A 17,480-nucleotide genomic window follows, 5' to 3' on the forward strand; every position below is an offset into this window, starting at 1 on the left:
AGTCTCTCTGCAAATTCTATGAACATATATGAGTCTCTGCAATTTCTAATTTTAAACATGTTCCTGTGTGCAGGTTGATTGTTGAAGTGAATCAAATTTGAAGAATGCTTAACCTTTTTATTTGTAATTTGAAATTGAAATGTATGCTTTTAGTAGTTTTTTTTTTCTTTTTCTTTTCATTTTGAATGACATTTAGCCATTTAACTTTGAATGCTTAATGTAGGTCTGAATTTAACATTATGTGATTGTGGGTTGGGTTGGAAATTTCATATTCCGGCTAGTAACTAGCTAGCTCTAGTGTTGGTATTTTGTAGTGTCATTATTACAGCACTATCATTTGTACGACATAGTTGCATGGATATAATTTTTGTTGAGTTGGGGATGGGGCTTTGAATGTTTCTGTTTAATTGTCATGATTTTTTAGATCACAACGTGACTGCTTTAGTTTTTATAACTATTGTTTGTAGCATCAAAGTCTAGTTAGACAAGTCCTATAAAGGGAATAAAAGTAACTCTAAGAAAAGTTTACCAATTGAATTTACATTCAAAGCTTATCAAAAAAAGCCTTGTCAATTGGGCCAGAAAATCCAGAACGGCCCAAGAACCCTTCCAACCAAGAAGCCCATGATCCATCCAAGCTGAGGCCTCCGACGAAATCGGACCTCCTTCTAACACCCACGGGTTGGTGCTTTTGGGCCTGACTGCTGTCCACCCCCGCCTCAAGTGTTGCTACTAACCTCTTTCACTCACATATTTCCACAATAATTGTGGTTTCAAGACCTTATGGCTAGTTAAATAAGATAGCTTCTTCATACATTTGTGTACGGTTCCTAATAGCCACCAGATATTTGTCTAAGTTGATCTCATAATACAATGCTCCCTGCTAAATAGGGACTCAAATTCAGTACCAAATTGTTTGTACATGAGCCAATTAGATCCTAAAAAAAAGATTCCTCAAAATTTCAAAAAGCCAACTAACCACTAGACCAATCACCTTATTACATATGTGAATAATTAACAAGTATTCATTCTCAAGTTCAATCACATTCTCACCCCCCCAGTCAAATAATTGAAATTTGAAAACCATTTTGGTATTTATAATTTTCTTCCTATCATAACTTTATATTCAAGTACTCATTATCACCCATTCATAATGTAACTACAAGTTCTTGTTTCATAGATGCATCATAAAATGATGCAAAGAGTATGGTTATGGGGCATGTAAACATGATGAAATAGGAAAAACCAGCTTCAATGGAAAAAATAAGTACGTTTAGAATTCAAATACAAGAGCACCTTATGAATGATCATGACCACAAAACTAAGCAGAATCAATATTTGAAACACCAATAATCAATTGAAGATGCTTATTAATTGCTGTATACATGAGATCCAACATTTAAAGCTGCCAACAGCTAATGTAACTTTGTAAATCACTCCATGATATTCAATCTTCACTAATCAGAAACACAGGATGCATTGTTCTACAAAATTTATTCTACAACATGATGAAACAGAAACACAGTAGCTTTCAAGAGACTCTAAAGTTTCCATCGCAATCATGCAATTACCCAAAAATTTACTCAGCATCCAACTTAATGCAAGTAAAAAGCAAATGCTATTACGAAGAGAATCATACAAGAACACAAATTACTAAAGAAGCTGAAGCTGCCCTGCAAATAACTTGCTTACATCTATTTCTTAATCATGAACTGATATTTGAATATCCCCAATTGCATAAAAAAATCCACCAACAAGTGTCTAATGATATCATATATACAAGGAAGATAATAAAAGCAAACACAATTATACCAGGGTAATCAAGCAATAAGTCTCTTCAACATGAAAGTAATCTCAACAATCACACATTACTATATATAATCTTCCAAAGAACAAGAAGCAGCTTCTAATCTTATTCATGTTGTGCCACTTCTAATCTTAAAAATAAATTAAAAAAACCTAGTAGATGTGAAACTAAATTATAAGGAGGTGATACACAAATGTGAATTCAGCTATTCTTTTATTAATTAGTAAATAAAATGAAAATAGATAGATTGAATCAGAAAGATGAAAACCAGACTCAGTATCAGTACTAATACATAAATAACAATACATTGAGAACCTCCAAACCTCCAATTATAGCTCAATCAGCATAAGCTCATTCTTTTAAAGCTTGACTACAAAGTTATCAAATGCAAATTGACTCATTACCACTATCTCTAATATAACAAACAATTAACCACTCTACTCACTGAGATCAGCTTCACTTTAACCAAACTATCACAAATACAAAACAACCCTTATTTCGTTTTTATTTTGCTAATTTAAAAAAGGGAAAACAATACATACTCAGTAGATCAAGGTTCTAAATAGCAGTCGCAGTATCAAAGAATCACAGTTAAATATTGCCAATGAGGCCTCAATTACGGGTCCACAACATCAAATAACCATATATCATAGATCGTAGTCGCATACCTTTATTTAAAACCCTGTGGAATTGAATCAAGACTTTGATGCAATAGACTGAACAAAACCACTACTAAGAAGCCTCTCAACATACTTACCAAGAATATCAACTTCAAGATTAACTTTTTGACCAACCTTCTTAGTAGGAATAACAATCTTCTGTTGAGTATAAGCAACCAACATGAAATTAAAACAACATTCATCATCAAAAACATCAACAACAGTCAAACTAGTCCCATCCACAGCAATAAACCCTTTACTAACAACATACTTCAACAAATCCTTATCAACCCTAACCTTAACCCACAAAGAATCACCTTCAAAATCCATATTCACAATCACCCCCGTGCCATCCACGTGACCTTGAACAAAATGTCCGCCCATTCTACTAACAGGTGTAACCGCCCTTTCAAGGTTCACCAATGAACCAGGCTGTAATTCAATCAACGAAGTCTTCCTCAACGTCTCCGGCGCCAATCCAACGGTGAAATCTGAAGCTTTTAAGTCAAATTCCGTTACCGTTAGACATGTGCCGTTGACGGCGATGCTGTCTCCGAGATTGACGCCGTCGAGAACTGTTTTTGCATTGACTTTTAAGTCGAAACCACCGTTTGATGATACGCCGAGTTGTTTGACGGTGCCGATTTCTTCGACAAGGCCGGTGAAGAGGTTGACAGGTTTGAAGCGGCGGTGAGTGGATTTGTATGTGGATGATGATGATGGGAGAGTGAAGAGACGGAGTGGGGAAGATTTTGTAATGAGGTTGAATCGGAGATTTGTGGTTTGGGAATTGTGGAAAGTGTAGGTTGAAGTTATTGGTATTAGGGTTTTGGTTTGAAAGGTAAGAAAGGAAGAAGAAGAAGAAGCCATCTTTTGTTGAGTTGGATTTTAGAGTGTGAATTAAGTGTCAAATGTCAACCTGCGACGTTATTTTAGAATTTTTGAGAATGAAAACTGTCTAGTGGGACAGGCAAACTCATCGTGTTGTTCACGAAGCGACACGTGAATCATTTATAAATAAAATAAAATCATATTTGGATCTCTTAATTTTATCAAACTACTATTTTGTTTATCATATTTTTCTCTTTCTCAATTATAGTTATTTAAATATTAATATTAAATAGTTGATATTTAATTATTTATCTTTTTAATTTGGATTGTAACTGAAAAATTATATTGATACTAAATTTAAATTTCATTTTAAATTAAATAATACCATTTTAATAATTTAAAAAAATTATTAAATTTAAGAAAAAATAATAATTTTTATTTGTTTTAAACATTTATTTGGACGATCATAAATAATTTTCCTTTAAAGATTTCAGAAAATTTAAATTACTTTTAAAAATACTTTTTTGTTTTGAAAATTTTTTAGTCATAAATAAATTTCTTATTTTTTTTTAAATAAATATTTTTATTTTATTTTCATTTTCTATAAAATTTGTGCAAATAAAAAATATGTTTAAATTATGTTTATTTCATTTTTTTCATAATAATTGAAAACCAGAAGTAATTTTAAAAATAATTGATTTTTTTTTTTATCTTTCAGAAATTTTTAAAACAAAAAAACATAATTTTTATGTTTGTTTTTGAAATTTAAAAGAAAATATTTTACTTAGTTTTTAGATAGAAAATATTAATTTGTTGTTGGTTTTTTTTAACAATTTTTTTAATAAAAATCAAATGAATTTTAAGGCTATCAAGTTGTGCAATTGGTATCTAAAATATTAAAGATTAAAAGATGTATTATCTAGTTAATCCATTTAAAAATATTTTTATTATTTTTATTATAAATATGAGCTTTAAAACCGTCAACTTATATGTCACATCTAATTAACATTTAATAAAAAATTTATTATTTGTTAGTAACTGATTAAATTTAATATATAAAAAATTGAACTTGTTTAAACAATGAATGCTAAAGAGGTATAAATTAAGCTTAAAAAAATTAAATGAGCTTGAAGTCCAAAAAATGGTTTTAATATACCATAATAAAAAAATAAAAAGGAAAATAATCAAAAATAAAAAGATATAATAATATAAAGAAAATATAATATATAAAATTACAATAATCTTAATTACTTACATCAAAGGAGCAAATGAAAGTAGAGGAAACAACGGCTCTTGAGAGGAAAACAGGAAAAGAAATAAAACGCAGGAGAAAAAAAAATGAAATTGAAAAAAAGTAAGATTTAGTGGGAGAAAGAGGAGACTGGGAGGGAGTATGGCGTTGGAGAGTAAGAAATTGAGCATGGATTCAAAGTGGGAGACATCAAGGGTGAGCGCGACAATGTTAAAAAGTATGGTTGTTGTTACCATATCGACAATGATGATGACGACATCGTCGAAGGTTTGAGTTTTTGATCTTGTCTTTACTCTTTTTTAATTCATAATGTTATCTTGTTTTTATTCTTACAAATCTGAACATTACATTTCTATAGCAATAGAGTGTGATTGTATAGTGAAGATAAACAACAAACATAATTATTGTACAAGAGAAACAAAAAAGATACATTGACTTTTTATTTTTATTTTTTTTAATGCTCCTCTATTTGTTTTCTTCTCCTTCTTTATATGTATTTTCCAAAAGGAGAATTAGTATGAGATGTCACCCCAAAAAGCCTCCATTTTGATTGATTTTGGTCCCGATTTATAGGCTAAAGTGGAGAATTTTGTGTTCATTAAATAAAATTAAGTTTTTAATTTTTTATTGTTTTGCAGCATAACCAAGCAATCTCAGATAATTAAGAAAATAAGTTGTTGATCTTTTGATTGCGTATAAAAATGGTGAAGATATAACTTTGTTACGATAAAAATAATTAAAATTAAAATAGGAGATGGAGTTGCTTGCAGTAAGAAGAAAATAGAGGAAGGCGTGTAAGAGTGTACTTCTCTTTGTTTTTGTTTCTTTTTTGTTTTTTGTGTGTGTCAAATATAATGTAATAAGAATCATATAGACTAAAATCTGTACCAGAATTATAAACTAACTATTTTTTAAACTTAATAATAAACAAATGCAAAATGTTTATTGACACATATTATTACTTATTTTTTGGAATTATCTTTAATTGATCGGACAAATTTGGAGTACTACGCAAGTTTATCAGCTCAGGAACAAAAATCTTTAACCTAAAAAATTTAAAGAATTTTTGCAAGGTCAATTTGAGGGTGAACTAAAAACCAACCGCATTCTTTTAATTTGAAAATTTCAATTTTAATAGTCATGTCCTACTTAATATCCACATATGCCCTCACTCATGTCAAATATAATTTTGTCCATGATGCCTTTATTAGCATAGGATCGATTAGTAAATTGTGTGGCTGAGATTTAATGTTGTGTTTCTTTAATAAGCACGTGAAATGCACAAGTGTTGTTTGAGACACGTGCATTTTAAACTTAACCTATTTTTTAGGAAAACTTTTCGGTTTAACCTAATTTGTTCCTACTTGTCTTATTTTAACTTGCGCCGTCCGACAAATATTTTTTATTTGATGAATGTTGCTCATGAACATAGCTTCATGTGTTTTCTTCATCAATTGGAGGGTCTTTTACTTTACAACATTGAGACAATTCACCTCAAACTTCTCGCATAATATTCTACTTCTCATTTTTCTTGAGTTTGTGTAACCTATGTGTCATTCACCAACTTAACTGTGGTTGCTATTTTTTTTCCAGTTTTGTTCAATTTTTATAAAATAAACCAGACTCAAATCATAAATGGCCCAACCAGTTGGTGTAGTACACAAGTGATTTTTGCTACAATCATGTAGTTGATGTTTTAATGATAAAAAAAAAATAAAGAACGATTATCCATTAACTATGTTTGCTAGTGTGCAAATTAAGTTGGAAGACAAAAATTTAAATTAATGACTCTATTGTAAGGTGGCATAAATTACAAGTAAACTAGAGATGATAATCTAAGAATTTCTAAATAGATTATTATCACATATTAAACAAGTAACTAGTATACTATTAGAGCAAGCCGTAATATAGCAATAAAAAGTATTGCAATATGTAGTTTAAGTCAAAACATTACAAGCATGTGTTCTGATATAAGCTAGATCCTCTAACGAACACGTTCTCAAATGCGCCTCTGGTGAATCGGTTCATACAAGAAACAATCTAAATATTCTACCTATGATAAGCATGTTAATGAAAATGATTGGCTGCCTCTGATAAGCGCGTCAAGCAAAATGATCGTCTACCTTTAATAAGTCTGTCAAGCAAAATGATCGTATGCTTTTGATAACTATGACATGTATTGTATAGTCTGAATTTGATGAAAGTTAATGCTCTGGAAAGTCAATGATATGATAGTCAACGCTCTAAAGAAGACAAATATGTTTATTCTCTGGTCAACATTTTGAATGTGTTAAATTGTTTGAAAGTTCGTGTAACTTCCTCTTTATAACTTCTCTGAGATCTACCCTCTTAAAATTATAGATACGCATAATCAATCATGAAGATATATATGGATACATCTTAAAGACTGATATATCTTAAATGGTGATTGAAGATCTCCAACGGTAATATTCTTAACGATCATTTCTTCTCCATATTTAAGAAGCACTCACTCAACCAATTGAGTCAGTGAGAGAGAGAATAGAAAAGGCAATGTGTTAAGAAGAAATTCTAAAAAAGACAAGAATACATCAAAAGAAAAGTATGAATGAAAAATCCTATCAATAGAGAGTTATTAGTACTGATGTAAATCAGTCAAATATTTTTCACACACTTGCACTGAAATAGGACTTGATATGTAACATCTTCTTAATGAGAATTAGAATCATAGAAATAAACTTTGTGTCAATTCAGACACAAACTAGAACTAATGTAAATCAACTCGATAGTGGCAACAACTCTCTCACCCCTAAGAGGTGTCTGAAAAGGTACAACAACACTCAAAAACCATTACATCAGGTTGCTAGAATGTTGAAGAAAGGTTTTGATGATGACAGCCTGGAGAGGCTAAAGAAAAATACTCAAAACATTAAGAGACAATAAATAATACTGGTATGTTATTAATTGAAATAATGGATTAAGTCATCAATTATATTGAAATAGTGAATACTCACTCCTTGTATTCTTGCTGAAATACTCGAACTACGACTTGAAGGACCAACATTTTTTGGAAAAAATTGGTATTCAGCTTTAAACATTACCAAAGAGGAAGTGCTTCAACGGTTGTTCATTGTTGGGTCCACAAAGTTCTCCTCAGCAGATCTAAAACCCTTTCCAAAAATTTTAACAGCATCAGTCAACACTCCATATTACCCCATTGTGACAGTCACAAATACGTTTTTGATAATGACGCTTTAGTCATTTGTCATCTTCTTCAATGCAAGAAGTTAAATATGCCCCACTTGATAATCCACCTCATTATTGCTGCCATCAACAAGGGTTACAAGAGAAACATTGTCCTTATGGTATGATTTTCTCTAAAATATTTAAATATTTTAATATCCCTTTGATGACAGAATCATCTCGAATTTAAATATCAAAATTTTCCTCCAAGAACATTTCTCACATGTAAAAAATTCCATCAATCCCATCATCACCTAAAGTTACCTTCACTCCATCTACCACTAAAAGAAAAAGATATGCCCGCACCTCTGTAATACAAACAAATGTTGAACAACCATCACATTAAGAACGTTCTTCCCCTCGACAAAATGTTGAAAAACATTTTCCTCTTCCTACTATTCCATAAAATTTGAATCCACTCTTAGATCATGTATCCTATACAGTTCTCAACTCTCAAACTCTCACTACTCCAATTTTACAAAGTGATATATGTCATATGCTTCAAATTCAGCAAAACTCTCTGATGTCACCAACCTTCATGTCAGCCCAAAAAACCAGCTCCTGCATTTTTGGAATTAGTCAATATCTAGTTTTTCCTGATTCAGACATTGCTGGTCCATCAGTGCCTCACCACTCCGCTCCTATAGGCTCCCTTCCTCAAATAAACACTTCATTCACCACTTTATCATCTTTCTGCACCATTGCAACACCATCTCAAAATACCCCTATATTCAGTCCCATCGAAGATGATCAACGCCCATTCAAAAGAACAAAGATGGAGAAGAAAACATCCAAGACTTATAGGGAAATCCCTAAAAAAATTGCTACTCTTCAGACCATAATTGCTAGAAAAAACTCATCAAGAAAAAAAGCATGCTATTTTGATGGACTAGATGACTAACCAGCCTGCTCCAAAGCTAGGTCTTGAGCCTCTTTTGCCTAATCCTCCTCCAAATTTTCCAAAAATGCCACAACTGTCTTTGTCTTCATCATCTGTGGGATCCTCTCCATCGTTGTCATTCTAATTTGGCTACTTTTATTTTCCTATTCCTTTTTTCCATGACAAAGGGGGATAAGTAATTCTTAGATTTTAAGTAGATCAGAAGTCATTGTGTATGAGTACTTCTATATTTTTGTTGTTTTTGAACCATATGTATGACTAAAACATTATTGTTATATTAATGAAAATTATATGTTGGTTCAAATGATAAGCACATATTGAAGGGGAGTTATTTTTAACTAAAAGCTCTATATGATTATTATTAGAATCAAAATTAAAATCTGAATAAACATGTTTGTCATCATTAAAAAGGAGGAAATTGTTGAGGTAAAATCCCAAATTAATATTTTGATGATAATTAAACAAAGGTTAATTAAGACTTCTAATTATGATTCTAAGTGTTTTGATATTTAACATGTGTGTTTAAATGTGTTAATCAAAGATAGGTACCAAACATTACAAAGCATACCATATTAAAATAAAACAAGCTAATTTAGAGAAACGAATAGCATTCTTGACAGAATTCTAGAAAACGAAGAACGTTCTCCACATTTCTAAAATAACAAGAATGATCAGAGTCTTAAGGAAAAGATTAGATCCCGGATTTACAATCCGTTCCAGAACGTCTCCAGAAATATACAAGGATCAATTCAGTATAAAAATCTCTCCAAAAGACAAAGGCAAAAGACTATGCTTGATAATTCATAAAGCAAGATCATTCTCTAAGTTAAGCAAGCATGAAGTACAAAAATGACAAGGTTGACAAGACACATCTGATGTACTTTCTAACAACATGCACATGTGATACAAAACATGGATCACTTCAGACAATTGTCAAGCTAAGATTAAAAGTCAGCACATGTCAAAGCAAAACTTGAGATCATTCTTGGTTTACAAGAACATTCATGCATTAATCAAGAACATTCTTTCTTTATGGTTGATCTTATCTACTTACTGACACATGACAGTTGGACCATTCTCAACGGCCAAATGAGTTGTCATTAGCCTTCTTGAAGTCTATAAATTAAGCCTCAAGGTGAAGAACACATCAAAGTTTCAAGTGCAAAGCAATACATCACTCATACAATTATATTTGAATTCTCTCGAGCTTCTCAATCATTTCAAGTTTCATTTATGTTCTTAACTTAAATATTAGAATCAATTTTACCGAGTTCTAAATCCTAAAATCTATTCTCAAACACGAGTTGAGCACACCTAGATTCTACCAATCTCCATATCATCACTTTGTAACTCAAGACTATATTGTTGAAATAGGAGTAGTTTGTAAAAATCCTTTTATGTTTAAAAGATAATGTGTAAAAATCATTTCTGAAAGAGTAAAAGGTAACCTGTGGAAATCTTTTCTAGGTAGAAAGGTAGTACTTTGTAACATATCAAGATTGATCTGTAAAAATTGTGTGAAAACGAAGAACGATCTTGCTTTGAGCACTTAGTGGAAAATCTCACAATTGTGATGATTGGACGTAACCCATGTTGGCTTAACCAGGATATATCTCTATGTGATATATTTTCCCTTATCTCTATTTACTTTTTATGTTCTAATCTTTTTTTATATAGATAAGTTAAAATTGTATGTTTTCACTAACCAATAACTTTCTTCGTTTATAACCAAGATCAATCTTGAGTTAAATATTTTTAGTTTTAACATGAATTTTTAAAAAGGGACAATTACAATTGAAATCCCCTTCCTTGTAATTGACATTGTTACTTCAAAATCTTCTTTCATACTCTGTGAAGTCAAATATATTATCATAAAATACTTTTGTTAGCATCAAAACTATAAATATAAAACCAACTTGATTCCAGCAAACCTCCTTCTTAAACTCATAAGTTGGAGTATTAAATTTGATATTCTTGCACTAAAAACTTAGTAGATTTGATCAATTTGAATTATTTTGTCATCTCACGATCAATTCTGCAAATATAATAAATAAATGAATAAATAAGAAGAAGTTGAAATTAAAACTATAAAATAAGATAAAATAGAGGGTAAATACCTTCTTAAAATCCTATAAAAATAGGTTTATCAGCATCTTTTATCTCTTCCTATTTCTCTCATCTTAGTTTTGTATGATTAAAATTTACTCTGACTAAAACTGTTTTATAAGAGTAAGTTGAATACTTAGATAAAGAAATTTTTTTATGTAAAACAATCGAAATATCTTTTAGAAATAGCAAAACACAATTCAAACCTCCATTTCTTATTTTTTTTTTTTTAGCACCTACACTCGAATTCACATATATGTTTTCTTGCTTGGAAATTTATTACACAATACTCTTATTTTTTAAAGTCTACGTTTTAAAATGGTTTTAACTTAAAATCGACCTCAAAACTGCACTAGAAGGATTAATAACGTGTTTTAACGCCACAAGGGATATTTAAAAGAAGAATTTTTGCATAGTCACCAACATTTAGACACAATTTAGACATACACATTTAAACAAGATACAAAAAAAAAATTAAGAATATATATTTTTAAAATAAATAAATTATATATATTTTTGTATTTGTGTGTGCACCCAATTAATTGAGTCTAATCAAATATTTTTCTAATTAAATATGCATTTGATACAACCAAAGAACCACAAAGACAGAGTGTTGAAATCAAATTGGTCCGTGTATAATGATCCACAAATAATTTTGATGATGATAACAAATTGTATAAAGAATAATTTATCACGTAACTATTTGTTTAGTATATAAATGAAATTCTTCATAGACAAAATCGAATAGATGTGTTGACCCTCTAATAACATCATTTGAAGAATTAAGATACTTTGTATGCCCTAGGTCAGGTAGCTTAAAGCACATCTTATGATTAGGTGCATTTGATAACACAAAAAGTGGATCGTTCGATCTATAATGCAAGTGTCTGGTCAAGAGTTTATTAGTTAAACTCTAGAAGAACCAACATCAAACACATTGAAGAAGAAGAGTTATAGTCCCAGACAAACCCAATTTTTCTTTTAGTAGTGGGGTCAACATGTGTATATACATACACACAACAAAATTGCAGCGTTAATAAAATTTTATTTTTTAAAGCATAATTGTAATTTATAAATGTTCTCTACACTTTTTCGTATACTAGAAACATAGAATGATTTTGCATTTTCAATGTAAAAGAAAACATCTCTCACTATATAATCACTATATAAGTAACTAAACAATCATTTAACTATTTATCTCTATGCAATATCACATCCAATTCTTGATATTTCTCATTTAACAAATATATTTAACCATCCAACATCTCTCTATCAAATGCATAAAGGAAATATTTTGGAATTAAATAAATTACATAAACAAAAAAAAAACTCAATATTCATTTATGAATAATGATTATTCAACTTTTTGATAGAAGTATATAACAATTAAACTTGAAAATTATGTAAATTAGCAATTTTTTCTATTTTACTGTATGAATTTTGGTTTTGGAGGTGTGGACATTAGTCAATTAATCAAACTATATGTCACTAGATATAAGTATATAGTAGTATTAAAAAAAATTATCAAAACATATTGAGGGTTTCAACCCTCACAATGTACAATGTAAGATCGTCTTTGATTATGATACGAGGAACAATTTTGAGTGCCAACAACTCAATTTTGAGTTATTTACGTTGTACAACCAAATATAAAAGTGTATTGTGTCATCATAAAGAAATTCGGAGTTTCTTGAAAATCAAACCATACAAGAGACAATATATTTATTTTCCAATCCAATATAAGTTTCAACATCATGCCAAGAGTACAAGTTGAAGAACTACAACCAAAAATGATATGTATCTTGTACAAAGCTTTGTTAAAAAATAAATTTCACAACTCTTCAAAGTAATTCCACAAAGCTTCCATCAACCAAAGGATTTGAGAGTTTCTTAAGTAAGTGAACAAGTCGTAAACACATCCTTCATGTGCGAAGTTTACATTCACTAACTTAAGCCAAATTATAAAATCTTTCATCGAGAATTTATTTGATTCTTTGTATTTCAAAATGGTTTTTGAATCATTGTAATCTGATCAAGTAGTGGTTGTGTTGTTTGTCAAGTGAAGGCAAATTCCTTAGCAAATACAAGATTGTATTGTCATTAAGAAGGTGTGAGATATAGATTGAGTCACAACTATAAGATACCTCGCAAGGATTGCATTCATTGATTGAATAGCGAAAAAATCCTTCAAGTGGTGAAAGATCAAACATAACTATTAAATTGATAATACACCAAGATAAATTATTGTGTTGTTTATGTTTTTGTTCTCTATTATCTTTGTTGCATCTGACTTTATTTTTTATTAAAATATTTCAAAAATATTCTTTTGTACTAATTAAATATTCAACACTTAATCATTTAAAAAAAAATTGTAAAGATTTTAAAGAGAAATATTTTAAACTAAGAAGCTCTGTCATCGTTGGATGCAGATCTGTGGCAAGAAGCTATAAACGATGAAATGAATTCTCTAGAATCTAACAAGACCTGACGTTTCATAGACTTGTCTCCTGGTTGCAAACCAATAGGTTGTAAATGGATCTTGAAAAAGAAACTAAAATCCGATGGATCTGTTGATAAATACAAGGCACGCCTTGTAGCCAAAGGTTTTAGACAAAGAGAAAATATAGATTTCTTCGACACTTTCTCACCAGTTACTAGACTAACATCCATTAGGGTGCTTTTATCACTTGAGGCTATTCATAACCTGGTGATAAAGCCAGATGAATGTTAAAACATCCTTTTTAAATGGTGACCTGGAAGAAGAAATTTATATGGAACAACCTGAAGGTTTTGTAATTCATGGACAAGAAGACAAGGTCTGTAAGTTAGATAAGTCTCTGTATGGTCTTAAACAAGCTCCTAAGCAATGACATGAAAAATTTGATAACTTGATTATGTCGAATGAGTTTAAAGTGAATGAAAGTGACAAATGTATTTATTACAAATATGAAAATGGCATTTGAATTATCATATGTCTCTATGTAGACGACTTATTCATATTTGGTTCAAACATTCATGCTGTAAATAATGTGAAATCATTGTTGAGAAACTACTTTGATATGAAAAACCTCGGAGAAGCGAGTGTAATCCTTGGAATCAAGATTACTAGGTCATAAAAGGGAATTTCTTTGGATCAATTTCACTATGTTGAAAAGATCCTAAAGAAATATAATTACTTTGATTGTAAACCTGCTTGCACACCATATGATCCAAGTGTAAAACTTTTCAAGAACTCTGGTGAAGGTGTTAGACAAACTGAATATGCGAGCATCATTGGCAACCTCAGGTATGCCATTGATTGTACTAGACCCGACATTGCCTATGTCGTGGGATTGTTATGTAGGTTTACTAGTAGACCTAGTATGGAACATTGTCACGCTATCGAAAGAGTCATGAGATGCCTTAAAAGGACCATGAGTCTCAGATTACATTATCAAAGATTTCCTGCTGTCCTTGAAGGATACAGTGATGCTGATTGGAACACATTATCAGATGACTCCAAAGCAACCAGTGGCTATGTTTTTAATATAGTCGGTAGTGTTATATCTTGGAAATCTAAGAAACAGACGATATTGGCTCAGTCCACTATGGATTCTGAAATGATTGCACTAGATACAACTAGTGAAGAAGCAAGCTGGTTGAGATACTTGCTAGCAGAGATCCCTTTGTGGAAAAGGCCATTGCCAGCTGTGTTGATCCACTGCGATAGTACCGCGACTATTGAAAAATTGAGAATCGTTATTACAACGGTAAGAAACGACAAATACGTCGTAAGCACAACATAGTTAGAGAATTACTTTCTAAAGGAGCTGTTATAGTGGATCATATACGCACAGATGAAAATTAAGCAGATCCTTTGACGAAAGGATTAGCTAGAAAGAAAGTCCAAAATACATCCAAAAGGATGGGACTATTGCCTATAGATCAATGAGTCACTTATGATGGTAACCCGACCTAAAAGACTGGAGATCCCAAGAATCAGGTTCAATGGGTAATAACAAGTCATAGCGATATGAAATGAACATGCTATATTTTATATGAAAAGCATGATTCCCGAAGCGATAAAAGGATGAGATAATAGAAACTCTTAATGAGACTTATACTCTATGTGGAGTGGAGTACCTAGCTACAAGAGTACTCTTGATAGACTCACCTATGTGAATGTGGAAGTGGGGGCCGCCTCCTATGGAATTTTAAGGCAGAATTCCTAGAGCGTTCACTATATTGGGATACACGTGCATGACCCTAAATGCACGAGCTTTTGAGAATACACCTAATGAAAAGGTTGTGTGTGGATTTGATGTCAGAGATAGAGTTCAAGACTACGAGTCACTCTTGTTGAATCTGAATCTTACTTGCTATGCAAAGGTTCGAGTCAAGAGACACCTTTGTTTATGCACAATCTTATAGAAGCGTTTGACGCTATTCAAAAACCTACTTTTTAAATTCAAGTGGGGGATTGTTGGAAATGATGATGCTTTAATGAAAGTTTATTGGAAATAATGATGACATTTATGAGAGCTAGTGTTGTTGTGAATTGAAAAAAATTGAGAAGTCCCATATTGGAGGGATACCACACGCTAGTAGGGTATATAAGGTGGAGGTAATGAACTTGGGGAGGGCCCCAAGGGGAACCCCAATTTTGTGAAGGAGGGAGAACGCAAGCAATATTGACCACCAAACACGCGCGCGCGCCGCCGCCTGTCTGGCCCGGCTTGGCTTGGCTTGGTTTGGTTTGGCTACGTGGTGTATTATTAATTTTTGCATGAAAATTAATTAATCATTTTAATTAACTGATTGCTTGTGTTTTATCTCTAATTGAAACGTTAATTACGTATCTGCCCTCCACCGAGTCATATCTGACCCAGTCATCCTCCCTGAATTCGTGCGTATGTTTTTGCCTGGTCAAAACCCTAATCTTTGGTCTCACGTTTCCTTTGTTGTCCGGTCAAAAGTCAGAGTCAAATCCCTAAGCTTGGAGCACATACTTTGGAGTTTGGAGCGCAAGTTTCTGAGGGCTACTATTTGGAGCACACGTTCTGATGATCCATGATTTTCTCAGATCCAATTGCGGATTTCCTCTATAAATAGAGGGTTCTCCTCAATTGGAAAATCACACCAAAAGCTCTCCGTATCTGAGGCTTTTCTCACTTCTCCCCCTTCTTACTGTTTCTTCTATTTCTTTCGAGTGGTCTTAGTACCATATTACGAGTGTCAGTCGTAAGACTGCCATATTGATGGTGTAATTCTAGAACGGTTTTCTACAGTGCAGTAGAACTCCGATACAGAGTATCTGGACTGTTTTATCCTAGGGACTTCGTGGTTGATAGTCTGCTTTGCACAATTTTGGGCAGTGCCTCGAAACTTCTTAAAGAGAGCGACCTAGTCCGCGACTCAACCCAGTAATATTTTCAGTGGCATAATTATTTTCAAAAGATTTTTCGAAATTCAAACAGCAACGATAATACACCAAGATAAATTGTTGTGTTGTTTATGCTTTTGTTTTCTATTATTTTTGTTGCATCTGACTTTATTTTTTATCAAAATATTTCAAAAATATTCTTTTGTACAAATTAAATATGCACCACTTAATCATTTAAAAAAAAAAATTGTAAAAGATTTTAAAGAGAAATATTTTAAACTACGTTTTAACACCACTTCTTGTGTTTATTTCTTTCTAGCACTACCTTACTATATATACATATACCTCTTCTTGTTGCTCTATTTAATGTAATATTTATATATCTTTTAGGAAGGATTTTAGGAAGTAATGGCATGAAAATTTGGGAAATAGGAAGGATAACTATGTGCCCTCTATGATTTGTTCCTTTAATTTATTTAATGCAATCATTTTAAATCATGTCTCATTATGCGCTGGAAGTGGACTTTGCATCTCTATGAAATAGAAATAAAAGATGCAAAAGACAGAAGAAGAACATTATATTAGTGAGGTAGCTTGTGTTTAGGTAATATAGGTTGGAAAATTTGCACTTGCTTTTTACTAGTATCTTAATAAAGGTCTACCATGAAGTAAATGCAAGTAAATAGGACAAGACACTTATCCACCATTTTGAGCATTAATATGAAATTGTTTATATACACTCCACACAAAGAGTTGACCAAGCAGCAAAATTAGAAAGAAAAAAAAAACTTTACTAGACGGTGGCATAGACACATCAAAATTTCACCTAATTTAAGTGTATAACTCATTATTTTCTTTCCTAACATCTAACCATGGTCCCAATACCTATATTGTCTACCTCATCATCATGAAATTTTTTCAATCTTTTAAATATTTAACCTTCCCTTGAAACCATGGATTCATTGTTTGCACCATTTTTATAATTTTATTTTTTTAGTTTGTGAAATCCATGGCAAAGACTAAAAGAATTTGTCTTATTTTGTTAAGGTTATTGGCCTTTGTGGCCACCTTGTCAGCAGTGATTGTTATGGTTTCTAGCCATGAGAGAGTTAGCCTTTTCACTGTTTCCTTTGAAGCAAAATATACTAACTCCCCTGCTTTGAAGTAAGTGACTTACATGTGTTTTTGTTAAGAGTCTAAAGTATCAAAAACATCAACAACAAAAAAGATTAAGATTATTATCCATTTAATATTTAAAAGTTTTAAGTGGAAACGTCGTGTCTATATTTTTTAAGAATCGTGATTGTTATTTCTGAAGATCTCAATATTTCAAAACTACT

General features: G+C 31.5%; 2 protein-coding genes across 2 annotated transcripts in view; one reads left to right on the forward strand and one right to left on the reverse strand.

The window, feature by feature from the left end:
• Positions 1-2,068: 2,068 nt before the first annotated feature.
• Positions 2,069-3,394, reverse strand: LOC101504721 (riboflavin synthase). Its single transcript, XM_027336108.2, has one exon. The coding sequence runs from the start codon at positions 3,334-3,336 to the stop codon at positions 2,503-2,505; it is 834 nt and encodes a 277-aa protein (XP_027191909.1). The 5' UTR covers positions 3,337-3,394; the 3' UTR covers positions 2,069-2,502.
• Positions 3,395-17,000: 13,606 nt separating this feature from the next.
• Positions 17,001-17,480, forward strand: part of LOC101505046 (CASP-like protein 1C1) — a 3,013-nt gene continuing 2,533 nt past the window's right edge. Inside the window, exon 1 of the mRNA XM_004506558.4 lies at positions 17,001-17,304. Within this exon, the coding sequence (XP_004506615.1) occupies positions 17,150-17,304 (155 nt within the window). The 5' untranslated portion in view covers positions 17,001-17,149. The remainder of the gene's footprint in view (positions 17,305-17,480) is intronic.

Source organism: Cicer arietinum, chromosome 6 (genome assembly GCF_000331145.2).
Source record: "Cicer arietinum cultivar CDC Frontier isolate Library 1 chromosome 6, Cicar.CDCFrontier_v2.0, whole genome shotgun sequence".
Classification (NCBI taxonomy): domain Eukaryota; kingdom Viridiplantae; phylum Streptophyta; class Magnoliopsida; order Fabales; family Fabaceae; genus Cicer; species Cicer arietinum.